Source organism: Apium graveolens, chromosome 4, assembly GCF_009905375.1.
Source record: "Apium graveolens cultivar Ventura chromosome 4, ASM990537v1, whole genome shotgun sequence".
Classification (NCBI taxonomy): domain Eukaryota; kingdom Viridiplantae; phylum Streptophyta; class Magnoliopsida; order Apiales; family Apiaceae; genus Apium; species Apium graveolens.
In genome coordinates, this window is record NC_133650.1 from 101,619,997 (window position 1) to 101,647,637 (window position 27,641).

Here is a 27,641-nt window from a genome sequence, read left to right on the forward strand (position 1 = left end):
ATCAATCAGATATCTTCTATTCCAAGTATTCCATTCTTCACGGAATTCCTTCTTCATCCATATCTCTTCTTATGTTTATCTTGATCTTCTTAACTTTAATCAGCTACTGTCCTTATCTGATCGTCCTTCAGCACTTAAGTTCTGATATCTATCTCCTGATGCTTATCTCCTGATAACATAAGTACTGATATCCCTTAAGTTCTGTCGTCCAGTATAAGTACTGATCAGTTAAGTACTGATTTGTTCTGTTCACATAAGATCTGAAATCTAAACATAAAACATATTAGCCATGACATTATCAAATATATCTAACATGCTATTAGCTCAATCAACTCATAAGCTTCATTATAGCTTTTGGCACGTAAGGCTCCACCAGACGCTGCATCGACCATAGGTCTAGACTGTGTGCCTAAACCATTATAAAAATAGTTTATGATCAGCTAATCAGGCATGTCATGGTGTGGGCACTTCCTTAGCATCTCCTTGTAGCGATCCCAAGCCTCATACAAAGATTCTCCAGATTGCTGCGCAAACTGAGTTAGAGCATTCCCGATTGCAGCTGTCTTCGCCATAGGGAAGAATTTAGTGAGAAACTTTTGAGCAAGATCCTCCCATCTAGTAACAGAGCCTGCTGGTAGAAAATGTAACCAACACTTAGCCTTATCCCTCTGAGAAAATGGGAAAAGTCTCGGCTTGATAGCATCTTCAGTTACCACATTGAACTTAAAAGTGTCGCAAATCTCGATGAAATCCCTGATGTGCATGTTGGGATCTTCTATAGGAGAACCCCCAAACTGAACTAAATTCTGTATCATCTGAATCGTACTCGACTTGATCTCAAAAGTGTTAGCCGAGATGGCTGGCCTGATAATGCTTGACTGAATATCATTGATCTTAGGTTGAGAATAGTCCATCAACGCCTTCAGATTTTCTGTTTGATCTCCCATTACTACTATAGCTGGTTCCTCAACTTTCTCTTCTTCCTCGACTTTCTCTTCTTCCTCAAAAACTTGCCGATGAACCACAACTTCTTCCTCCACTTGATCCAGAGTTCTCTTACGAGACCGCGAACGCGTATGCATACATGCTTGCTAGAGTACCTGAAACACGCAAAGAAAATAATTAAGTAACAATGTTCGAGTCAATAAACTTTAACGATCACTGATGACAAACACATAAACTAAAAATTAACACCGAGTCCCCGGCAGCAGCGCCAAAAACTTATTAGGGCTAGAACACGCGCTAATAATTCACTCAAATATACGCGTTCGCAAGTAATTCTAGTTCTTTCCCACAGAGACTGGTTTAGGTTAACTTTATGATTTATGCGCTTATGCAACAATGATATGGTTATTATTCAATGCTAAGACGAATAACAAGTTGGTTTTGTTTATAACTAAGATATTACTTAACATGCAATTAAATGAGAGATTAAAGGTTTAAAATATAATATTAGACAAACAAAGGATTCTAACTTCATTATATACTTCATTCAAAGTCCTCTTGTTCTTAACCTTAGCATGCAATGGTGATGACACTAATCAGACAACATGAAACTGCTAGACACCAACTTTCGTTGTACGAATAACATACTACCAGACATCCACAAAAGAGATAGAAGCTGAATATACACCAAGTATGTTGAGACCCTATACGTCTATAGATTTTGACAACACAAAGGTTTAATGCGCAAGTTATCTATCTTGATTATATAGGGCAAGTAAGATGGTTAAAATTACCTACGAATCATGCATAAAAAATACATGAACCTATGCTAGCATGGCAAGTTCTAAACCTCTAAATTAACTGTCACTTCATTAGAGATTAACACGCTATCTTATATGTTCGCGACGCACATAAGACAAATAAGCACAGCCAATACTAGGTTATCATACAATCACCACACACTAAGATATCAAAACAAGATTAACTATTGAAATCCATAAATAAATCTGCTAGAACCCTACGATAACGATTAGCCCATAATCGGATTCATCATCAACGTGGGTTTCGATGAAAGCATGGTATAATAAACGTAGTCTTTATACTGAATAAATAATAAACCAAGTACGTGAAACAAGAGTATAGGTTCAAGAAATAAGAAAACTAGCATCCAAGATTACAACTTAGAATAAAGAATCACAAGAATAAACTAGATCATCTTCGCCTTTGTTGATTTGTGCTATACGGTCTTCTTACGCCTTCTCCATAAGCTCTGATACGTCTTGTTATGAAAAACGATCATAAATTGTGTATATATAGTAGCCCATGTAGATTAGAAGTCCGACGGATCAAAATCACAAGAGAATCAGGATTCTGAATTCCCGACACGGCGCGGGCGCGCGCTTGACTAGCGCGGGCGCGCTGTACTTCTGCCATCCTGGCGCGGCCGCGCGCTACTACAGTGCGGTTGCGCTGACTCTCTGGAGAATTTTCTGACTTCTTCTTTTCTTGTTGTCTTAAGCTTGTCTTTTCACGAGCAATCTTCTTGACATCATCCTAACACCATATTAGCATCAAAACAATGCTAAATCACCTGGATTTCTGATAAATGCCTGAAATGCAAAACACTACAAAATACGTTAAAAACACTAACAACTTGAGTATAAATCATCAATTCAAAGCTTTACGGAGCGTTATAACATGACATAAATGGCACTCAACAATAAGTGTGTATGTATCAAACTTATTCAAATGATGTAATAGTTGAGTAGCCTAATTCATACTTAAACCTGGACAAGATCTTGGTAAGTGGTCGTGTTTATGTAATAATAATGAGTTTGGTTGTATTATATTTGTGGTTTGTTGTTGATCGTGACGTCAAATTCTGACCCCGGGGTTGAGGCCGTCACAGTTCAAAAGAACCATTGGACCTCTGTCAGCACCTACTGTAATTCCTGAACAAATAACATCTGAGTTAGAATTGGTGACAAAGACAGAAATGTTTGTGGATGTGCGATAGATTCAATAGGGTTCGGAGAGGTTTTGATTAAGTGGTATGGCTCCATTGTTCGAGGCAACCTGCGAAGAAGCAAATATCTTTAAGGCTAGATTTCCCGACTTCCATCTTAAGGACAAGGTGAAACTCTCCCCCCCCCCCTCCCCCCGAATGTAATGAATAGCAAGGACACAAAGAAATTAATTATGTATTCCGGGAAAAAACACAAGGGCAAAGAAGTCAATATAAGACAGGAGCGTAAAGAAGTAATTTCTGAAGAGAGAAGAATAAGAAGACACAAAGAAATTAATTATGTATTCCGGGAAAAAACACAAGGGCAAAGAAGTCAATATAAGACAGGAGCGTAAAGAAGTAATTTCTGAAGAGAGGAGAATAAGAAGGAGAAGGGGTAGGGTTACGCAGATAATTGTTTTAGTTTACTCTAATAAATTTTGGGAGAGAAAAGGGGCCTCTCGAAAGCCTTTAGGGGGTGTTTGGTTGATGGTTAATGTGTCCGGTTAACGATAATCGGAACCTTAAACCCCAAATGATAGTGTTTGGATTATCAATTTAGTGGTGGGGATTGAGAACTCCATTCTCTCTTTGCGGATAAATCAAACCCACCATACCCTTGCGTTTCCATTTCATTCCCATTCTCATACCCTACATTCTCATTTCCGATTCTCATTCTCATCGTGTATTCAAACGCCTCCAATCCCTTTATAATTTCTCTGTCGTACGCTTTATTATTAATCTAGTGGAGCTCTGTTATTGTAGTAAACTTAGAGTGGCTGCGTTGAATTGATAGGTAGTTTATTACACACGGTTGGGGGACTTTCCCTTTCCAAACAATGAACTATCCACGAGCTCTATATATTTTGCACGCTTCAACTAGCTTAAACAAGCTAACACAAAAAGACCCAGAAAAGAAAAATAACCACCGTTATTATAGAGCATAAGTTGCAAAACTGTATTCCATTTTACAACTATATTCTCTTGAGCACAATATTGTTAAGATGGAATGAAATGAGGTACATGAGAAAAGGCTTGCCACCAGGCACAATGGGGTGGCCAGTTATCGGTGAAACTACCGAGTTTCTCAAACATGGACCTAGCTTCATCAAAAAACAAAGAGCAAGGTAACTCTTCTTCATAGATTGTGACTATAGCATTATTAAAGCTAATAGAACATCCTAAAAAATAAAAATAAAAAATTGCAGGTTTGGAAGCTTCTTCAAGTCCCATATATTGGGCTGTCCGACAATAATATCTATGGATCCAGAGCTGAACCGATATATCCTCATGAATGAATGAAGCTAAAGGTCTTGTGCCAGGATATCCGCAATCCATGCTTGACATTTAAGGAACGTACAACATTGCAGCTTTTCATGGTTCCGCACACAAGAAGATGAGAGGTGCAGTGCTTGCTCTTCTCAGCCCTGCTATGATCAGAGATCAACATCTTCCAAAAATCGACGATTTCATGAGATCACACCTCAGTAACTGGGACAACAAAATCATTGATATTCAACAAAAAACCATAGAGGTTTGTTTAGAAGAATGTAGTAGTGCTTCCTTACATTTGTTCCGACTTTTTATGACTTGAATATATATTATTGCAGAAGGCGCTTTTGTCATCACTAAAGCAAATTGCTGGAATAGAGTCCGCCTCAATGAGCAAAGAATTTATGCCTGAATTTTCCAAGCTGGTATTAGGAACCATTTCATTGCCAATTAACCTGCCTAATACAGATTATCAAAGAGGAATTCAGGTAAATTACATGGCACGTAAATGAAAGATTTTATATGTTAGATTATCTTACTTGTACTTTTCATGAATTTTCACAGGCAAGGCAGAGCATAGTCAGCATGCTGAGACAACTTATACAGGAGAGAAGAGCTTCTCAGGAAATCAAAAGTGACATGCTTGGTTATTATATGAGCAGTGAAGAAAATCGATATAAAATGAGTGATGAAGAGATAATTGATCAAATTATAACAATTCTGTACTCAGGATATGAAACTATTTCTACTACTACAATGATGGCTGTCAAATATCTTCATGGTCATCCAAGAGTACTTCAAGAAGTCAGAATAAATCAGCAGCATATTTAATTCTCCTTATGAACATATGCATATTCTCTGACATGAATAGTTGTATTTTCTAGTTGCTTTGTCTAACTTGATTTCTACTATGGTTTTAGAATGAGCATTTGGCAATGAGAGAAAGTAAGGGGGCAGAGGAGGCGATTAACTGGAACGATTACAAGTCTGTGAGCTTCACTCGCGCTGTAAGTCGGATCAAATAGCAAAATATATATTACATATAATTGCATCACCATATGAGAATACGATTCAAGCCTCATTGGAGGCATGTGTGTGGGAGTATCGGGGCAAAGGGCCTGCCATAACCCTGTTTGTCTCTTAAAAAAACACTTTCAAGTTAAGATACTAATGTTTGTGACCATGTTTCAGGTAATCTTGGAGACATCCAGATTAGCTACAATTGTGAACGGCGCGAAAAAATACTCAGGAAATGGAACTAAATGGTAAGTCACTAGTATACTAAACAAAATAGCTTTTCATCAGCTCAAAAAAAATTGAAAACTAAAATAATATCCAACATTTTTATAAATAATTCAATTACAAAAGAAGATATGGTTGGTTGTCTATGATTTTGTAATCATCTTCCTTCCAAGCACCCTACTTCCCTACCATCTCATCATCCACATCAACATGGCTACCATATCAGCCAGTGCATTTCATCACATGGCATAACAATAAATTAATAAATAAAATTATGATGTTCACTGTTTTTTCATGTGTTTCAGGTTATATTATTCCAGAAGGATGGAGAATTTATGTTTACACAAGAGAAACAAATTATGACTCGCATCTATATCCGGATCCATATTCCTTTAATCCATGGAGATGGCTGGTAAGTAGATTTGCAACAAATTAATTACTACAAAGTACACAATAATAATTTTGAATTTTTTTAAAGAAAAAAAATGTACAAATACAGAAACATTTCCACACAGTGACCTCTTCGGCGGTACTTGGAAGTAAATTCATTTGAAAGACTTTACAAAGTGGAATCTTAATATGACTAGAAGTTTTTAATGTAGAGAGAATGGATGCTCAGAAGCACTTGTTCATATTTGGGAGAGGAAGCAGGCAATGTCCTGGAAAGGAACTGGGGATTGCAGAAATTTCGATGTTCCTGCATTACTTTGTTACCAGATACAGGTGCCAATAACACCTTAGATATACTTCTTGTTAAATGTAGACATTTTTACGCATTTAGGAGGAGAGGAGCTGATAAAGTTTCCAAGAGTTGAAGCACCGAAAGGCTTACATGTCAAAATTTCAGCATACTAAAAAGTTGGTTTGGGATGAACATTTTTCTGACTTGAGAATTAGTGAAGAAGAGATAACTTGGCCATATGGCTCCTAAGCTAGCCTAATACATGCTTGTACATTAGAAATGTAGGTCAGAAAACAGTTGTGTGATGCTAAAACAGAATGAGAAAACCAAAATTTTGTGATGTTAAGACTTTTGCATCTGCATAAGTTAACCGAATGCAAACCAGACTTATCAAGTGCTGCCTAAGTAATTCCTAGGTGAGAGATAATACTACTCTATTTTTTTTTATTTTTTGACAGGGGAGATAATACTACTCTATAATCTTTGCCTATAGAATATAAATGCACACGTACTCACCCAAATGTTTAATATTTTAATTTATTTTTTTGAAATTAACAATTCACTTGAATGAATTTCAAGAAGTGTCATGTATTTTTATCGTATGTGAAAAATGCAACTCCAAGGGGGGTTTCCGGAGCATGTTATCTCATCTGAGATGGAAATGGGCTTTCAAAAGCATGTTAGCCCATTTTAAATAAAGATCTTTGATAGAAGATAGGGGCCCAAAATAGAGGTTTTCTGTCCTAAAATTAAGTCATCCTTGAGCAGTAGTCATTTGAATTATGGGCCGAGTTTAATATAATTGAAACTCGCAGTTGTGTACTCTAGAAAGTTTAGTAGAGGGGTGGCAAAATAATCCGATCCGACGGATACCCGATCCGAAATCCGAAATTTTGGATTTACCGAACCCGATTTTTTGGATTTGGATATGGATTTAATTTTTAAACTCGAAAATTTTTGTTTGGATTTGGATATTAGGTATACCGATCCGAAATCCGAAACTCTATCTGAACCCGATCCGAACCCAAAATCCGAAAAAAAACCCGAATTATTATATATATATATAATATTAGAATTTTATATATTACACATTATAATATTATAATATTATAATATATATTAACAATATACATTATACATATTATTATATAATTTTTAGAACATATATTTTTATATTTATGTTAAAAATTAACTAATTATAAAGTTTAATTAAATATGATTATTCAATCATTTAAACGGGTGAAAATATTTATAAGGTTAACAAAACATCTTTTAGTAATAAATCTAAAAAACTGGGTATCAATTGAGTTGATTTTTTTAATATTAGCTATACATAAAATAACACAATTAATGATGTGGTGTAGTGGTTGAAGATGACACGTTAAAATTCGTTCTCTATAAATCGTGTGTTCGATCCCAATTACTTGCAATATCGATAATTATACTAATTTTCAGATTTCGGATTCGGGTTCAGATATAAATCTCCAATTTAAAAAATTTCGGGTTTCGGGTATACCCGAATCCGATCCGAAATCTGATGAATCGGGTTCGGATATTCATTTTCGGATATTTTCGGGTTCGGGTATGGATAAAATTTTCGGGTTTGGTTATGAATTCCGATCTGATTCAACCTGATTGTCATCCTAGTTTAGTATGAAAGATGTACGAGAGAAATGCTTGTTCCACCATAATCTTTAAACAAGTTTTTAAGTTAGAAAACAGAGACCGTTAACAAAATTGAAATTTCAATAAATTCTTTAAAATTTTAAGAACATTTTTTCTCTCCTCTCTTTTAAGAATGAACCAATTACTCTTAAATTATATTTTATTATCATTCACTTTCTCTTTATATTTTGTATTGTATTCCTATTTAATAATGATATTTTAATATTAAAATATCATTTAAAGAGTGAATATTAAAAATGCTGTCGAAGGTAAATGTACATTAAGTTGCTAAGATTAATTTGTTAAGAGTCAAAATTTTATAATATATTTAAAGAATGACTTAAGAAAAACACTCTAAGTACATACTTTATTGAGTTATATGAGTACACACTATATTTTGACAGAAAGAATTCTAATATTTTAATTCAATTTTGAAGTTACAAAAATATCCTTGCATTCAAATTAAAATTTTCTTTTTACTTATCTAATTTTTGTACTCACATAATTTAGGATTAATTTAGGATTAGGTAAATATGTACCTAGGAGTATTAAGGCCAAAATGTATTATTAAGTCCTGAGATGCAAGTTGCATTATGCAACATTTTGAATTACGACTTTTCTCTATATAAACAGTAAAAATAAATAATAGAGAATAATAGTTGACATTCATAATTAAGAATATGTCAAGATTTCAAAATATTTACTGTTAGTTATAGTTGATTTTCTTGAGAAATATTTAGATTTAATGATTGGTGAAGTCATGTAGATGATTTTGAGGATAAATTATTTTAGGAGAGAAAATGAGATATGAAAGAAGGCGGATTTAATGGGGTACAAATGATCGAATAAAAGTGAATTCTGAGGGGTGCAAAAGTGTTCTAAAAATCTGCTGATTAATCGATTAATCGGTCGATTAATCGAAATTTATATGAGTCTCGTCTCTATTAATCGTTCATTGTGTCAAGATACGGTTTTTTGAAAAATAGATCAAAAGTCGGGCAGTTCGAAAAAAATCTGCCGAATCGGGTCAAAATGAACCGGTCAAAGTTTGAAATTATTAAAAGAATATTTTTAAAAGAAAAATTAAAGTTTTTTGAAAATAATAATTAACATTTAACATTTAATAATTAAAAATAATAATAATATATTAATATATTGACTCGTTTACATACAGAAACAATCGTATATTGTTATATTCTTAAATCATCTCCACAAATTCCTAACTGAATTACTCTCAAATCTCAACACTCAACTCGCTTATTTGATCGATTAACAATCTTTAAGTATTCTAATTTATTCAACAGTAATTACATTTTTCATATTTGTATTGTTTTGTACTACCCTCACTCGATTTATTTTAAATCTTAAAGGTTTGAACTAGTAGGTAGTATTTTTCTGACTAACAAATAGTGACTAGTGAGTAGTCAATAATAATTAATTAATATAAACTACTTAACTAACAATTATGTACTAGTGATGGTGTTTTTTTTTTGTAAATTTTACCATTTAAAGATCAATATTGAATTAATGAAATGTGATTTTATTTTTGTAAATCTTATGGAAGGTTAGTAAGATTTAAATAGAATTATTTATTAAATAAATTATTTTCGATTATTGCTCTGATGAATCAATCCGATTAATCACCGATTATCTGATTAATTACTGAAAGGTCCCTCTACCGAACAATCCGATTTCCGCTTTTTAGAATACTGATCTCGAGAGAAAAAAAAATCTCATATGCCAATTTAAATTATTTTTATATTATATAATTACATAATTCTTAATTTTTGGACCCTTTTTAAATTTTGGGCATTAGGTTGTTCATCATCTAAACTACTCTTAGGACCGTGGGGATGCAACATTTGATAATTCCTCGGTCACGTAGGTTTTTTTTAACGTTTGAAATAATGGGTTTGATACATATTTTGATATTCTTATCTTAATTTTTTTCTTTTTTAAATAAAAATTCAGACATTTAATTTATATTTCAATAAAAAATTTAAAAAAAAAATCTATGTAATCATATTAAATAAGAGATTTGAAATTCGTGTTGCGCGCTCTATTTCTAATATTAAAAATTAATCGAGACAAATGAAGTATTATTTTAGGAAATGATTCAGACAAGCTATACATTATTTGGGAAAATATAAAAGAAATAATTATTCAATCAATTAATCAATCAATCGTGCCGGTATATAGAGTTTTAGGACAGTGTCCGGAAAACAATTATTCTTTTAGCTAGAAGACGGAAAACTTATATTTACGGAAGTTAATTATTTATGGATTTGACAATTTAGACCTGGTAAAATGGATTCGAATCTGAATAACTGAACCGAAATTTATAAAATCGAAATTACATCATAGATTCGAATCCTATAATCCGATAATTATCTGAAAACCAAATTAAATCGATCCGAAAATTACCCGAACTGAAAATGATCTGAAACACTAAATCTGATTATAAACTGAAATCGAAAAAAATCGAATCATATTTTATCTGAAACGAATATGACCTGAAATAAGAAAAATCCATACTTAAAACTATTTTGTGTTTGTGATAATATAATTAATTATTCATATTATTTTGTAAAGTAAATTATATTATATTAAAAATACTACTTTTAATAAAAATATATGTTAAGTCTCACAAAATAAAAACATAAATAAATTATGATCCGAAAATATCTAAACCGAATTTAATTCAAAATAAATCTTGTTTGATTTTTATCTGAATTTCATCTACTTTTAATTTGAATTAGACCAAGCCGAATTATATTTGATCCGATCCGAATTATCTCCAATTATATTATAATTTGAAAGTAAAGCCGATCCCAAATTAATTTGATCCCAAATTAATTTGATCCAAAATCGATATGGTTATCCGATTTATAAGGTCAATTTGACATGCATGTATAATGCCAACCAAATCTCACTCTCGCGTGCATGTATTTTATGAACTGTGAAGTGGTGGTGCATGGACGAACCCAGCCAAGTAACGTGAAAAGTAAACGCCAAATTAAAAAAGAGCTTTTCCGTATATCACGTTCTTCGCGTTTCTGGATAATTATCAAGTTTCTTATTCAGTTATTCCTTTATATATTTTTTTATTATGAATAGTTGCTAATTAACAAGTTAATAACCATACTTTGCGCAGAATATATGTTTAAGTTAAGTCTCAATTGATTAATCTGACTTGGTATAACCAATAAATTCGTGTTCAATCAGTATTCACGTTGTTGTGCTAATAACGCCAACTCATATGCTAGTAGTCAAGAAACTTTTCTCTGGTCCCGTAATTACTAATCAGGTTGTACAGTATGTTAAAAATCAGATCAAAGCTGATGAATTCAAAATTGTTCTCGGATGTGTTTTAATTTCGGGGAGCGCATAATTATACTCCCTCCGTCCCGTTAAATATTATACGTTCATTGTTTGAACGTATTTCGAGACTTTTATAAAATATAATTTTATAATGTTTTTTTTTTAAAAAAAATTCTTGAATAAAAGTTTAAATATAAAACTTTTATTAAGGAAAATAAATTTAAAAATATTATGGAGTTATATTTTAAATCAGTATTGAAAAACGTATCAAAAGTAATGTATAAAATTCGATGGCAGCGAGTACAATATATGCACTGGCTCGTTTATTTTTTCAAAAATACACAATCAGTTAGATCATGTTGAAAATGGTTTTAGAACTACGTGTACCATAGAAATTCAAATACTCCCTCTATTTTTTAATATATGACGTTTGACTTTTTGGTACATATATTTAGAAGGGTCGACCACATAACTATAATTATTATATTTAAGAAATTTTTTTTGAATAAAAATATGAGATCAAAACTTTTATTCATAAAAAGAAATTTGAAAAAAATTATTTTAACTATACGGTCAAACTTTTTAAATATGTGTGTCAGAAATTCAAATGTCATATATAAAAAATAGAGAAAGTATTTCGAAAAGAAAATTTATCACAAAAAATTGCACTGATGCCAATAAACGGAGAGTTACACAAACTATGACACGCCTTGATTTCAGGAAATATAACTGATCGTTAAATTAATCTTGGCACATTAATGAACAAAAGTAATGCAGATCTAAATAGAAGTTTAGTAGTAGTATTAAATAAAGATGTAGTAAAATAAGTAGGGGTGTAAGGCTCGGCTCGAACTCGATTAAAATAGTTCGGGTTTGAGTAGTTCGATCGAGCCTTTAATTTTAAGGTCGAAACTCGGCTCGTAAAAGGTTCGGTAGGCTCGAGTTCGGCTCGAAAACTCGAATTAATTCACTAAATATTAACAAAAATTTGAAATATGATCGGTTCGACTCGAGTTCGACTCGATAAAAATAAATAATCTATAAAAATTTTTAAATATTTACATAAAAATATATTTATAATAAAAAAATTAAAAAATAATAGAGACTTCATAAGGCTCGCGAACCTTACGAGCCGAATAATTTGAAGCTCGAGTTCGACTCGGTTAAAAACTAGTAAAAGTCGAGCTCGAGCTCGGATCGATTATTTTTTAGCCGAATTCGAATTTTTTACGAACCGAGTTCAAGTAGCTCATGAACAGTTTGGCTCGTTTATAGACCTAGTAAAATGTAGTAAGAAATAGAAAGGAAGACGCACAAACGCTACGGCTATAAGTGCGGTAAAGGCACAGAACAAGTCCTGCACCTCACACGCCTCCCTCTTTCTCTTGCCTTAACCTTTGCTCTCGCGTGTTCTGTTCTCTCACTTATTTATATAACTCTCTCCCTCCTATCTCTCATACTCTCCCTAACTCTGCACTCTTTTACATTTTCTTCAACCATGGCTACTGCTTCTCCTCCTTTGAAAGATGAGCTAGACATTGTTATACCAACTATTAGAAACTTGGATTTCTTGGAAATGTGGAGGCCTTTCTTTCAGCCTTATCATCTCATCATTGTTCAGGATGGTGATCCTTCTAAGACCATCAAAGTTCCTGATGGTTTTAAGTATGATCTCTATAATCGTAACGACATTAACAAGATTCTTGGTCCTAAGGCTTCTTGCATTTCCTTTAAGGACTCTGCTTGTCGTTGTTTCGGTTACATGGTTTCTAAGAAGAAGTATATTTTCACCATTGATGATGATTGCTTCGTGAGTAACAAATTTCTACATTTCATACTATATTATGTCTAGCCTATTCAAATATTATTTAACATTTGGTTGATCCAGCTTCAGGTCTTGCTGAATTTATGTTTTCCCCTTTAATTACTGCTCCCTACGTCCCTCCCAAATGTTTACATTTGGGTGGGGCCCTACGTCCCTCTCAAATATTTATATTTGGGTGGGGCGCGGAGTTCAAGAAAAAAATGATAAAATAGTGGAAAAAAGTTGAAAAAATGAGTAAAGTAGTGGGACCGATTAATATTATATGTATAAAGTGGTATAGTGGAGGAAAGCAGTGGATGTAGTTAATTTAAAAATTATAAAAACTTTACTATTTTTGAAAAATTTTGAAATGTAAATAATTGGAAGAGATATCCAAAAAGAAAAGTATAAACAAATGGGAGTGTAGAAAAAGTAAAATATAGCTTCTTTTTCATGTTATGTGTCCATCCTGAAATGATGTTACATACTTAGGAGTTATATATATTACATGTCTCTGAATGTTTTTTTTTGTGCATTTTTATAAGGTTGCAAAAAATCCAAGCGGTCAAGACATTAATGCATTGGAGCAACACATCAAGAATTTACTCTGTCCATCCTCTCCCTACTTCTTCAACACCCTGTATGATCCCTATGCAGATGGTGCTGATTTCGTCCGTGGCTATCCTTTCAGCCTTCGAGAGGGTGTTCCAACTGCTGTTTCACATGGTCTCTGGCTTAACATTCCTGATTATGATGCGCCTACACAACTTGTGAAGCCTAGTGAGAGGAACAAGAGGTCTGCTGTTCTCTACCCACATATTTGCATGTATGTTTAAGTGTGATAGTTTCTGTTATCGTAAATTAATATCCTTCTGAGTTAGGTATGTGGACGCAGTAATGACCATACCAAAGAGTACATTGTTTCCAATGTGTGGTATGAATTTGGCATTTGATCGCGATCTCATTGGCCCTGCCATGTACTTTGGTCTTATGGGTGACGGCCAGCCTATTGGTCGTTACGACGATATGTGGGCAGGCTGGTGTGTCAAGGTGCATTTCAACCTTCCTTTAGTTGTCTCCTTATTTTTACAATGCAATCTCAAAATATACAAACTTGCATCATATGGACAATACTGATCTCTGAAATCTACTAATTGTTAAATTTTTATTTGATTTCTTATCTCGTTTACAGGTAATCTGTGACCATTTGGGACTTGGAGTTAAGACTGGGCTTCCCTACATATGGCACAGCAAAGCAAGCAATCCATTTGTGAACTTGAAAAAGGAGTACAAAGGCATTTTCTGGCAAGAAGAGATCATTCCATTTTTTCAAGCAGCTGTCCTTCCAAAGGAATGCACTACTGTTCAAGCTTGCTACATCGAGTTGTCCAAGCAAGTTAAGGAAAAGCTTGGCAAGATTGACCCTTACTTTACTAAGCTCAGCGACGCTATGGTCACGTGGATTGAAGCCTGGGATGAACTAAACCCTCCTAAAGATTTGAAAGTGGCCAACGGCAAGTGAAGCGTTAGACAAAAAATGACAGTCTTTTCTAGGCTTCATATAATAGTGTTTTACCGTGTTACATTACCATATGTCTTCTACAGTTTACTTAGTTAACTTGGTCGTGTAATCATGTTCGGGGTGATCTCTTGAATTTACAAAATGAACAAGTAATGTAATACATATTATATTTCCGATTATGAGCATACAAGAATAAATTCATAGTTGATTTACTTTCAAATTGAAACTTACTCATTATTAACTGCTAACTCCGTTCCACGAGAAAATTTGCATAGTCATTGGATACGGAGGACAAAACAATACAAAATAATCAATAAAATAAGGGAAACAATCAGTAGTTAAGCATTAATTTAATAAAAAGGTACAAAGTAATTAGCTAAAAGGGGAAAATAATACAACAGCCCGTCCAAATTACAATAAAAGTTGGCTCCATCAAAATTTGGCTCCAAAAGTGAAAAACACATGTACAAACTAAATTTTCAAAATATACATATAAATACACCCATCTACCAAAGGTAGAAAATGGCAGCTACATTTTCAAATTCGGGAGATTCAAGTGATGCTTTAATTTCAGGTTCAGTTATAGGCACTGCAAAAGGAAAGAGATTGTCAAATACAGAAAAAAATTAAATTCTTCAAGTACTATCAATAAACTACAACAATACGAAGCTCAAAAAAGAAATGATAAAAAATCTTGCCTTTCAAGGAGAGTGACAATTTCAAAGATATGGAGAGTGGTTTTATAATCAATAAAAATTGGTGAAGTTCCTAATATGCAAAGAAAATATAAAGATACTTGCCATCGATATATAGTAGAAAATGTACATCAATTCCTTGCATTTAAGAACAAATTTTAGAACACTTTCTTGTCACCTAAATCTACCGTTCAATGGCTGATTTAGAAAGGAAAAATCACATCGCATTTTTTTCTATAATTCATATACACTAAAATATGAAGAGAACAATACAAAAGTACTATTTGACGAATTAAACTGAACCTCCAAATCAAAGAGATTTATAACCAAAATAATGTTTATGAGTGTATTGCTTAACCTAGGTATGATGAAAATGGTACTTGTATTTTGATGGGAAAATAGGAGTATTTCCTTTCATAATTGAGGAACCATCAGTTAGAGCAAGTAAAAATAGGGTCACGGGTGTTATAGAATTTTTTTTAAATTATGTTTTTTAAACAAAAATATTCAACTTTGATACTTTTATGGATAACTAGTATTTATATAAAAATATTTTACACCAACTACTTGGTTAGATTTAAAATTAGTTTTATAAATGTAATTTTTTTAATTTACTAACAATGTTTTTGCTAAAACTTTGTTTTTAAATAAAAAATGAGAAAAATTACTTACTTCTAAAAATTTTAAAATATATATTTTAAGCTCCAATTATCTTCATATACTAATTATCTTCATATACTCAGTTCAGAGGGTGAATTCAATCATTTTAAGGATTTTTCAAATTTTGAGAATTAAGTTGAATTTGATTTGAATTTTAAGTAATTCATCAAATTTTGAATATACTAAATTTTTATTGTAAAATTTTCTTTAAAATCTAGGATATTATATCGGCTATAAAATATAAAACAATAACCTAATATTTCATATTTTATTATGTTTATTTATATTTTTTGAAAGAGTTAATTCTATAAGATTTTGAAATATTATATCAAACTAGCATAATAATTAGTGTTAGGTACAACTATTTTTTAGCAATGCTCTCTTGAATTTCAGTTTACACGGGTTTTGTTAGAAAATAAATTATATTGTCTTTCATTATTTATTTGAAGTGTACGAAAAATGTCACTTAAAAATAATTTATACTCAATACAGTAATTGTTTAATCATGTTCGAGTGATCTTTTAAATTTACAAGATGTACAAGTAATGTATTACATCTTATATTTCCTATTCTGAGCATACAAGAATAAATTCATAGTTGATTTCCTTTCAAGTTGAAACTAACTCATTATTAATTAGTTTATACAATATTTATTCAGAAATCATATTATGAACCAATCGTTGAGGAATACCTACGGATTACTTGTCATGTTCTGCTTGAGAAACAAGGGCCACTTAAGATTTTCAATTTTTTGGTTTAAATAAAAGTTATATAAACTCAACAGAAAGAAATACAAAAAATTAGGGTCTCTCCTAAAGCACTACGAAAAGCCAGCGACAAAAACAGAAACTCAGCACTAAACAGTAAAGCTAAAACACCAGGCTGAGACAAACACCAAACATATAATTGTTGTTTCGATCTTTACCTTAAAACTGCTTGCAAGTAGACACCTTCACTGTAATACCATTGCTGAGACTATGTAACATTTCAGAGGCTCAATACAATGAGAAGAATGAATTCTTTGGTTCCTTTCCACACTAAAGAATGCCATTTAACAGGGGAATGACGACTGTATAATGGACCTCCAAACACCATAGCAATTTAATGTATCACTATGGCCAATATTCAAAAAAACCAAATTAAGAAAATAAGTAATCAGAAATTATGTGGAGATAACGAATAAAATCATGTAGCAGATGTACTTTGCATTCAAACTGCAGTTTTGTAGTGCAGTAGTGATGAGGATAGCTGACGTTTCTAAACAGAACCTTCCGCAAAAACAACATGTAAAAATCTATAAAACAATCTTCATTCAGTGAAAAAATTGTAAAAAAGCGCCGTTGCCGGGGATCGAACCCGGGTCATCCGCGTGACAGGCGGATATACTTACCACTATACTACAACGACCATTTGTGAATATTTTTCTTGATCACCATCTTCACACCTGATGCTGTAGTTAACCTGGACAGAGCGAGCACTTAGAAAATATAAAGATGCTCAAAATACAAAACTAAACCATTTAATAAGTTGTTTTGATTTACTTAATTAAGGTATCAAATACTTTACTTTCTTTCTTTTTTGTCAGGAGGTACTTTAGTAGAAATGCTTTTCAGTTTTCATTGCTGGTCTATAATTAATATATAATTAGGACTGTCAAAAAAATTCGAAAAATCCGATATTCGTCCGAAAAATCCGTATTCGTATCCGAAATAAAGCGGATATTATCCGTATTCGAAACAAAACGGATATTATCCGTATTCGAATCCGGCGATTGCGAATACGGATATAGGCATATTCGTATTCGATAATATCCGAATCCGAATAAATATATTATATTTAAATATTTATATAATTTAAAATTTATTATATTAAATTTATAGTGTGTGTATGTGTATATAAATATATATACACACACATATATATTTAAATATTATTTTTATACAAATTTTATATAATTGTAAAAACAATATTGACATATATAAAAAAATCAGCTGATTTCAACAATTTAAAGATAACAAATATATTGAAAAGATAAATAAAAATTAATTTTAAAATAAATTAAACAGGATTAAATCTCTTTAACTCTTATTTAAATTTTTTAAAAATGAAATTTTAACTTTTACTGTAATTTTTTTCAATTTTTTAAAATTTTTAATATAAAAATAAAAAATCTGATGGAAAAATCGGATTCGGATCCGGATATTATCCGTATCCGGATAGTATCCGGCGGATCCGGATTCGGATATTATTCTTTAAATATTTTCGGATTCGGATACGGATACAGATACGAATTTTTGGATTCGGATCCGGATACGGATATAGGCAGATCCGTATCCGAATTATCCGTTTGACAGCCCTATATATAATACATAAAAATCGAGGAAAATATGTAGAGTAAATTACAAAAGGGTGGCCGCATTTTACATTGATTTTCAAAATAGTTACCAAATTTTCAAAATTTCAAAATAATGGCCAACTTTTTGTTCCGTCTTTCAAAAAAATGGCTGCCGTCAACTACAGTTAAGTTTTTACCGTTAAATAATATATTTAAAGCATAAATTACAGAATGGTGACTCTTCTTCGTACTTATTTTCAAAATAGTGGTTAAACTTTTATAAATTGTTGAAATCTTTTTTCACCTTTTAAAAGAATGGTTTTGTCAAATTGTTACCCGAACTCACATCTTTATCGTCACAAAAAACATATGATATCGCTAAACAAATAGGTTCAAACACAACTTAAATAATTATCAGTTTTTTCACTTCTTCTAATTTAATCAAGTGTCCGACTTCTATATTTTTTCAACCTCCTCGCACAAAAATATGAATAAAAAAATTAGCAAAAATATAGAGAAGAGTATCGATCCATTGAAAAAACTTATAACCAAAGTGATAATTATTTGTTAATTGACACATATTATTATGATCAATTTAGGAAAACTCTTCAAATTTCTTCCCACAATGAAAATTTAAAAATGTCATTATTTAAAAAATTTAAAAATGTAGCCACTATTTTAAAAATAATTGTAAAGTACAGCCACCAGAATGCAATTTACACTTTAAATATATTAGTTAACGGAGAAGACTTAACGGGAGTTACGACAACCATTTTTTTGAAAGACGGAAAGAAAAATTGGCAATTGTTTTTGAAAATTTGAAAATTTGGCCACTATTTTGAAAATCGGTGTAAAGTATGACTAACACTCTCCGATTTACTCAAATATGTATTGCAAAATAGCTTAACATGAAAACCACTAAAATAAGCATTGCATATTATTGGATGACCAAAATAATTACAATAATTATAATTTATAGGTATATGTTGTGAGAGAGGAAGAGCGTGTTCTATAAAAAGAAAAAAAAATGTAAGATGCAATCCAATTGAGTAAGTGTTAAACATGAATGAATCCCTGGAAAGCTACATAAAAATTTGGAAGGCACTACTCTCAGGCGGTTCTGAACCACACTTGTGATGTTAATCTCATAATCTGCATTATTATTCAGCTGGTTGGCATGTTGAAAATGTAATCTCTCTGCAAGGAAATGCAGATACATTATACATTCTGCATTGAGAGGAAGTAGAAACAGCACTTGACTGGCTTAGACTCTTGTCTATAAAGTTGGAGTAGAATCTTCTGCCTTTTTACGCTTTGCTCGAGGCTCATTGCCTTCTTCCTGATTGCTGGTGCCATTTATAGCCTGTGGACCGAGAAGAGAAACGTGCTTGCTAGTGATAGTACGACCCGCCCTAAGTTTTGGGCCCCAGTGCCTTGCTAAGTGAAGCAACACCTCTAGCAAAATTGGCCTGCCAAAGTGATGCCATTAAATATAGAATATACTAGAATAGGATTCAAGAAATCTTAATAGTAGATAAATTTTAAAAAATCTTATTATATTATAGAATATACTAGAATTCATACATTTTCATTTGGTTATAATAGGATTCAAGAAAAATATATAAAACTCCATAAAATAAATTTTAATTCTCGAGCACATATTTTGAGGTATATGTATGATATTTATTATAACTCTAGTGATTCAAATGATACCTGATGATTAATATGACGTTCAGTTGAGTAACCACTTTGATATTTAACCCATTAAATATATAATTACTTAAAATTTCATTTAAAAGCATAAAATACCAAATTTCTAGAATCCGTTGATCACTTCTCATAGAACTTGAGATTTATTAATTCATCATAGTAATTTGCAAATTAATTAATTTCTAATAACAATGTAAAATGCGAGAAAATAACTTTAGTTTAAACTTTCTACAGACTTCTTGTGCAGCATCACCAAATAGATATACCATATGACACCATAAAGCCTGCTAAGGAAATACGAGGACAGGATGTCCCGTTTCATACTCTTGCGCAATAAAAAAACTAAAAGTCACCTGAAGCTCTGGTTACTTGGCAAGTATAATGCTTCCAGCATGCTTTGGTGGTTGAGCTTTTACAGGATGACTCTTTACCTACAGAATTATATCAGCAGCTCCTCAAAATTAGCATCATGGCCATACTAGAATGTCTCTAACCATTGTCTAATAACTTAAAGGGGTAGATTTTATCTTTAATAAGATGCCAGTATAATTGGATTCATTTCATTAAAGGCACTACTCTTAGGCAGTCCATTGTCTAAGTCTGGCATGGTCTAAATGGCCACGTGCTGTATCATTCATCATCTATCAGTCCTGTCCATCCTTACCCAGCCACGCATGATATATCCCATATGACATTCATTGGAGCATCTGATTTCAATCCCAATGGATTGACATGAGTTCCTGATATACGATATCCAGCATTTATCACAGCAGAGCAGAATATGACTGCTGATGGGGAAGTACATTTTAGTGTTGTACAAAGATTGTGCAAACTCAGGAATAAAGGAACATCAGGCAATTCCTGCAAGCAGCAAAACATAGAAGTACACATAAGTTGCACTTTGAAAGGAAAATGATATGCTTAAAGTTTCTAATTTCAGGAGTCTAACAGACTGGCACAGTAACACTACACGCGATCATACAATTAAAATATTTGTAGTTTTCTAGGCAATCATCTTAAAGTACATCCTCACCTGTATGCATATTTATTTTGAATTATATTTTCAATTGTCTCATATACCAAATAGTGTGTTCATGTAACTGAATACTGTTGTTGACGAGAACTTTAAGGTTGAAATATAAGACCGGAAAGCGTTATACTTGTTGCTGATGTATGCATTACAAAATAAAATAACAGATTAACTGTCATGTGTACGAGCAGCTACTAACGCGGTTCAAGATAAAAACACATACCTCGTGCTGGTTAGCATACAAGCCTTCCTGTAATTCAATAAAAATTTTCGAGATCCGGGATATAGCCTTCCCTTCCAAAAAATCTCAATTCTCTATCATAATATGGTAAAAGAAAGTGCATCTCACATCATACCATATTTTTCAACTATATAACATTTACACATTTAATTAACATATGAGTTTGGATAATGTGTGTGTCTTATACTAATAATACATAATATCATGCATACGAGTAAGAAAATGGAGAGAAGAGAAGAGAAAGCGTGAGAAATTTTAAAAAAAATTCTCCAGATTGTGCTACCGAGTTCTTTCAGGAGAGAAGGGACAAGGGAGACTGGAAGAGATAATTTGCAAAAGTTTCTTTCCTAAAATGAGATAGTTGGGATGGACACTAACATAACTCTTTAAGCTCCGATTATTGACATGTAAATAACAAAATTTCCCATGATAAAAACAAAGTCAATTAACTCTATTATTAAGAAATTATGGGCAGATATGTAACTAAAATATCTAGAAAATGAAAATTGGAGCTTAAATAGTAAAAAGAGGAGCTTATTTATCCATTTCCCTATAAATAATTCCACTTATGTCCTTTTTATTCGTTACTTTCTCTCCCTTATTAGCAAGCAGGAGAAAATTTGTTCAACATTTTATTATTCTTTTCCAAAAACCTACTATTCTCTTCTTCCTATCATATAAAAAATTCTGGAGCACAGTGTAAATGTGAAGGTGTACACTTGCTTCAGTAAACTACTTGAAATGATTGTTATACAATATAATGCTAGATGTATAGCAAGCAATTCCATAAAGAGGACACAAACAGACCTCTGAAATAGTTGTCAATACTGCCGAAATTCGATTATAAGCAGGATAGCGATGCTTCATTGACTTGACATCCTCCAGTATGGAAGATACCCATTCTTGATCATGGATGGGAGCAGACCATATTGGTCCAGCCATATTAATTTTTTTCCCACAGTCGCTGCACTCTTGAGGAACAACAGGACCAAAGCCAGGAAGATATCTTACACTGTTATGCTGGAGATTAAAGTGAAGCCAGAAAACATGATATGAAATAGGCCTTCTCAAAAAGTTCCAAAAAGTTCCAAAAAGTGTCATATACAAAATGATGATACATTAAAAGTCAAGAATCGTAAAGACTCGTGAAATGTCAGCGCTGTAAGGGAGAACAGCTTGGGTTTATGTTAATATAAAACGTTCCACATAAAGAGCATGTTTGCTACCCATCAGGTACTACAAGATTTGAACATTGACCGAAGCATAGAAGTGCAAGGAGCTGAGTTAATGAAACAACTAACCAGCTAACATAAACCAGATTACTGCTTATACCTTAAACTCAACTTCACATTATACATAATAAACGATGAGATACTGGTACAATGACTTAACCAGATAATCATAGGCAGAACAGTAACATAAATACTAATGAAAATCGTAAATCATATTAGCATATGCAAAATCCCAACCATAATCAACCCATGTCATGCAGAATCCAATTTTTTTTTTTTTTAAAAAGGTCAAATTAATTGTCCGGCATTAAGCTATTTAATATAGAAACAATATGTAAAGACAAAAAAATCTGTTAATCATGTCCTTGCTTAGGCTAGGTTGGCTTCTTCAAAATTCAGGAGGAAATTGGTCAGAAAGCTCAGAAACATTATCTGATGCCCCACCCTGACTTGAAATGCACTGTTCTGCCAAACTATGTTCTTAATAAACTAATTGCTGATATGATATAGTGCTATCCTACAGATCCCCGATATCAGTGCCCATACAAAAACAGAAAAAGGATATTTTAGAAATAATCTATATGTACTGTGGGCACATGTCACATGAATGTAAGATGCTTGAACTGTCACCCTACTACCAACATTTGTTGGCAAGTGGCAACTAGTTCCGATGAAAATATAACGATATCTCACATATCCTCAAAATCACCATCTAAAACTGGGATAGAATGGGAGTGTCACAGGAAACTAAGGAGCTAACAGAACTTACAAATCGAGCATATAAAATTGCACACACAGGAACATGTGTTACAAGAAAACTGAGACTTCATATTCTTCACATATAAAACCATATTGTTATCCTCATGCATTTCTCTCAAATAAATGACACAAACATTCAAGAGTCTTACATCAGATTATATTGTAACATGCTAAATGTGAGATAATGAACAGAGTTTACCTTGGACACAGTTCTTCCGATTGGCTGAAGATGGAACGAATCGCAACCAACGCACTGATAAATATGAGAGCTTGAGAGGGGTATTCTTCATAGCACCTGCCGATCTGCCAATAATTGTTTCACATCTTAACCACATGCAACTTATTTGAAAACACTTGCATAATTAAAATACCATAACTCTTTCAGTAGGGCCAAGATATGCAGATTAAGGCACAAAAAGATAATCCACATCCTTAAGTGTATACACGGACAAAAACGCGTACATAGAAGTCCATCTGAACAGATAAGATAGTAACAATATATCGCTTGTATCTGTTTGCATGACTCTGCAATCAATATATATAGTTGAAAATATTGCAATTGAAATAGGAAACAGAAAACCATATGAGAAAACAAAGGCATTTTGAAACAATAATGACAAGCTTATAGGCTATAACAAGCGAATATTCAGATATTGAAAGAGACGAGATAGTTGTAAAATGTGAAGTACCTCAATGCAGGCAAGAAGAATCCGTAAAGCCATTTCATGGCAATACTTTGCTCTCAGTGGATAAGAACCATATCTAAGTCCACAAGCAGCATCATATTAGCCCAGTTTTTTCTTTGTAATTTTCATTTGAGTATTGTACAAAGCAAGTATTATTAGGAAAATAATATTCTCCTCAAGGCAAGGGGAATTCAAAAGCTTACTTGGAATAGCAAACCTCGCCATTACCACCACAGAGAACTGCCATATCAGTTGCTGTGCACATCAGCATACCTCCATCAACAATTGATTGAACTGCAGAATCCAGGAACACAGAGGGTGAACCATATGGATCAAGATCGACCTGAAAGATTAAACGCAAGAACAGTGTAAAGAATTGATTATTATAAAGATTGCCTATTAAGCATGAAAGCATTTTTCTTTCAGGAAAAGGACAAAGTAGTCAAAATATAGACCAACAGAAAAATGTCCATAGTATTTTCCTATTCCTTTTTTCTCGAAGGAGAAAGATCCATACAATTAAATGAATTCTTTAGAGTATTGTTTGGAATTGACAATGCAGTATCTATTGACAGAAAGTGTGCCACACTATAATTCATACCATGTCAAATTCTTTAGGGTGGGTAAGCATATAAACACGAGCATCAGCAAGTTGTGAATCTACTTTTGAAGATGCTAATGAGCCATTAAATTTTAGATTTCTCCTGCACGCTTCAACAGATTCTGCAAGAAGAGCAATATATTCATTTCATGTGTATCATTAGCAAGGCACAACTTCCATTTGCCAAAAGTTGTAGTGCTTGAGGCACATCTCACTTTGAAACCATATTGTAACCAGATTTTAAAATGCGACAAAGATTTTAGAGAATACATAATACTGGAATTAGAGACTACAATGAGATAAATGAGCCAACATCAATATTTCCTTCAGGAAAAAATCTATATTAACCTTAGCAAGTTGGCATTTTTAAACACTTCTGGAAAGTGTGTATATATATACCTTTATCATTGTCCAGTGCTACAACTTGACCAATACCTTCAACTTCCCTTGCGTATCTTATTGCCCTTAGTCCTGATGCTGACAATGCCTATTAAAATAAAAAAACTCAGTGATAAGCTACAAGGGGCAGAATGAAGTCTATCAAAGAAATTCAATGATAAAAACAATTAGGATGTTCTAACAAGATTAATTAGAAAAAAAATGTTCTAACAAGAAACAAAAAGAAGACACCTCAAGAACTCTTGGTGGCTTTAGTTCCCCTTGAACTTTTCCTTCATGGATTTGAAGTGATTCATTTACAATGCTACGTGGTTGATCATGAGATATTACTTCCGAAACTTCACAGGGACCATTAGACTTCCCATCAACAGAATCAATAGTTGCTTCGGGATCAGATATGATAGAAGCTTCTGTTTCACATATGGGTTCTTTGGTTATATTTGATACTGTTTTTTTTCTTCTAGACAATAATGACTCGTGCTCTTGTTTCCGTTTAGATAAAAATGTCCTCAAGACAGAAATAGATATATCTCTGTTGTTAACCTGGTAATCATAAAACTCAGACTCGTTAAGTTCAAAATCGAACTGTCCCCTAGATAGTACATTCCATCAAGAGAGGGGAATAGCATGGAAATCTCTACAGACACAAACACATGAAGAAGGATAAAAAACAATATCTGATGCCTTTTAGTAACTTGTGCAGTACCACAAATTCATGTTTCTTCAAAGCCAATCAAAACCAAAAGCTGAATAGTATTACGTAACGACACACACGGCCTAAGTTTTACCTGAAGATAATAAAGTTTTACCGCAAAAATACCGTTAAACCTGCAAGACATCGATTTCACCTTGATTTCAACTGAACTACAACACCGATAATAAACTTTGCAATCTTCTAAAAAAATGTGAACATGAATCCTCACAAAAATAAAAGAAACTCCTAAGTCCTAATATATCATCCAAGACGCATTCCGCTAGCTCACCAAAGATCATAACAACATACTACATCAGTACAAGAATTAGCAAAAATGTATAAATAAATCTAATTTCAAATGTAAAGCCACAGTCTTTCCACTTCACCATACCAAACTGAGCATACACTCAATATTTTTCTGACTAAAACTTTTTTTTTCAACAAAAACTATATTGCCAAACAATAACAAAAAAAATGTTTGACACACTCACACACCCACAAATCATGTCTAAATTTATCAACAAATATGCCCAGATACCAACCAAAAAAACAACACATGCAAATTAAACAATAAACACTAAAAAAAGCATCAAAACCACTCAAAAAAATCATAGCTAAACAATTCACAGAAAAGGGTAAGTTATTCAAAAACAATTATGTATATATAAATTTAAAAGACCTGGGTTTTGTTGTAAAAGACTTCATTTTTAGCCTGCATGAGAATCTCAGCTTCTCCTTCTTTAACAGTGAATTTACTCACATCAATTGACATGTTTTTGCATGTTTGCTTCTTCAAATCCTCTTTTTCAATATCATCAGCCATTTTATATTTAATTTTTGAAGAAATAGCTTTTCGGGTTTATTAAATTTTTAATTAACGGCGTTGCAACGGAGACGACGGGGGAATGCAGGGGGTTTTACGGAGAAAGGAAACGAGGGTGGACTGTAAAAAAGTAAAAGCCTGCTGACTGTAGTAAATTTTGGCTATTTTTTTGTTGGCTAAAGAATTCATTAAAACATTAAACCCCAGCCGGGACAAACCCCCGAACTGTCAACTACAACCTAATTGTGAAATAAAAATCGAGTTAACCAAATAGTTGTTTTGTTTTCAGATTGTTTAACGCATAGAATATTCAATTTTTTTAATCTAAAAAGTATTACATCAATTCCGAAATTAGTAGTAACACAATTGACTTTCACATAAGTATCATCTGTAGCCCAATGTTCTGAACTATCAATTATATCAATTGATATTAGAGCAACAAAAGCCCTTAAAATACGAACACTTTTTTGTTGTGAAAGGTGAGCTTTTGCGATATCCACCACCGTCTCAGATCTGATACAAGCCTTACGAATCTCAAAAAATATCATATAAATCATTTTCAGAGTGGCCGAAACCAGCAACAAAAGACAAAATAACATCATAACATAAAACACTAACATCCTAAAAAGATGGGCATGACTAACAACCTTGATAACAAGGTACTCGACAAGATCTCACCCAAAAAAAATTAGATCTTGGTTTTATTGAGAAAATGATAGATAAATAAAGAGGAGATGAGAAAGCGAACGGGGGCTTGATCGATTGATGAATGAAGGTTGACGAATAAAGAAGTGGTAGCTAGAACTCTAGTTTCGGGGGTCGACTCTCAAAACCCTAATCTTATTTTGAGAACTGATTTAGGATATAATATACGGAGTATTTTAATCAGTGGGACGATGATGGAAACAAATTTTGGCTATTTAATTTAAAGATTTACTTGATAATACTTGTTTTTAGAGGTAATGACCCTTAGACAATAGTCAAAACTTTTAGTTAAAATATGATTAACTAAAATTTTATTGAACCTCTAAGAATTTATACTCCATAATTTATACTCTAGTATTAGCTATATTCATTAGCGCAATTAGCTACATTCATTAGTTATATTCAAAATATTAATTTTTTATTAATTTCAAATATATATTAGTGAAAGTAAATTAATTAACATTATTATATTTATGTCAATATTTTAAAGTAAACATTATAAAATAAAAACAAAAATTATTATGATTGGTTGAAAATATATTGAAATACTTAAAAATAAATAGAAAAAATATCTTAATATTATTATATTAGAATTTTGTAGATTTAGCTAAAA

The 27,641-nt window shown here is 32.5% G+C and overlaps 2 protein-coding genes, 2 non-coding genes and 1 pseudogene across 4 annotated transcripts; 3 read left to right on the forward strand and 2 right to left on the reverse strand.

Moving 5' to 3' along the window:
• Positions 1-450: 450 nt before the first annotated feature.
• On the forward strand, positions 451-557 carry LOC141722029 (small nucleolar RNA R71). The gene has a single exon (XR_012575065.1). It is a non-coding gene; the product is annotated as a small nucleolar RNA R71 (small nucleolar RNA).
• A 3,392-nt stretch (positions 558-3,949) lies between these two features.
• LOC141718601 (cytochrome P450 85A1-like) lies at positions 3,950-6,362 on the forward strand (annotated as a pseudogene).
• Positions 6,363-12,529: 6,167 nt separating this feature from the next.
• Positions 12,530-14,678, forward strand: LOC141718600 (putative UDP-arabinopyranose mutase 1). The gene is made up of 4 exons (XM_074520978.1): positions 12,530-12,942; positions 13,482-13,732; positions 13,818-13,986; positions 14,129-14,678. The coding sequence occupies exons 1-4, from the start codon at positions 12,631-12,633 to the stop codon at positions 14,456-14,458; spliced, it is 1,062 nt and encodes a 353-aa protein (XP_074377079.1). The 5' UTR covers positions 12,530-12,630; the 3' UTR covers positions 14,459-14,678.
• A 2,470-nt stretch (positions 14,679-17,148) lies between these two features.
• On the reverse strand, positions 17,149-17,220 carry TRNAD-GUC (transfer RNA aspartic acid (anticodon GUC)). Its single transcript has one exon. It is a non-coding gene; the product is annotated as a tRNA-Asp (tRNA).
• Positions 17,221-19,155: 1,935 nt separating this feature from the next.
• LOC141718604 (tRNA (guanine(26)-N(2))-dimethyltransferase 2) lies at positions 19,156-26,442 on the reverse strand. The gene is given in 14 exon segments (XM_074520981.1): positions 19,156-19,584; positions 19,586-19,617; positions 20,212-20,289; positions 20,528-20,719; positions 21,937-22,149; positions 23,320-23,380; positions 23,382-23,423; positions 23,557-23,645; positions 23,810-23,882; positions 24,010-24,149; positions 24,408-24,529; positions 24,807-24,894; positions 25,038-25,349; positions 26,180-26,442. Coding segments are annotated over 14 exon segments (1,746 nt in total). The 5' UTR covers positions 26,324-26,442; the 3' UTR covers positions 19,156-19,424.
• Between the last annotated feature and the right edge of the window lie 1,199 nt (positions 26,443-27,641).

Coding starts and splice junctions, on each gene's coding strand:
- LOC141718600 (XM_074520978.1), top strand. CDS start 12,631: ATGGCTACTGCTTCTCCTCCTTTGAAAGATGAGCTAGACATTGTTATA. Junction 13,733..13,817: donor CCTAGTGAGAGGAACAAGAG/GTCTGCTGTTCT, acceptor CTTCTGAGTTAG/GTATGTGGACGCAGTAATGA. Junction 13,987..14,128: donor GGGCAGGCTGGTGTGTCAAG/GTGCATTTCAAC, acceptor TCTCGTTTACAG/GTAATCTGTGACCATTTGGG.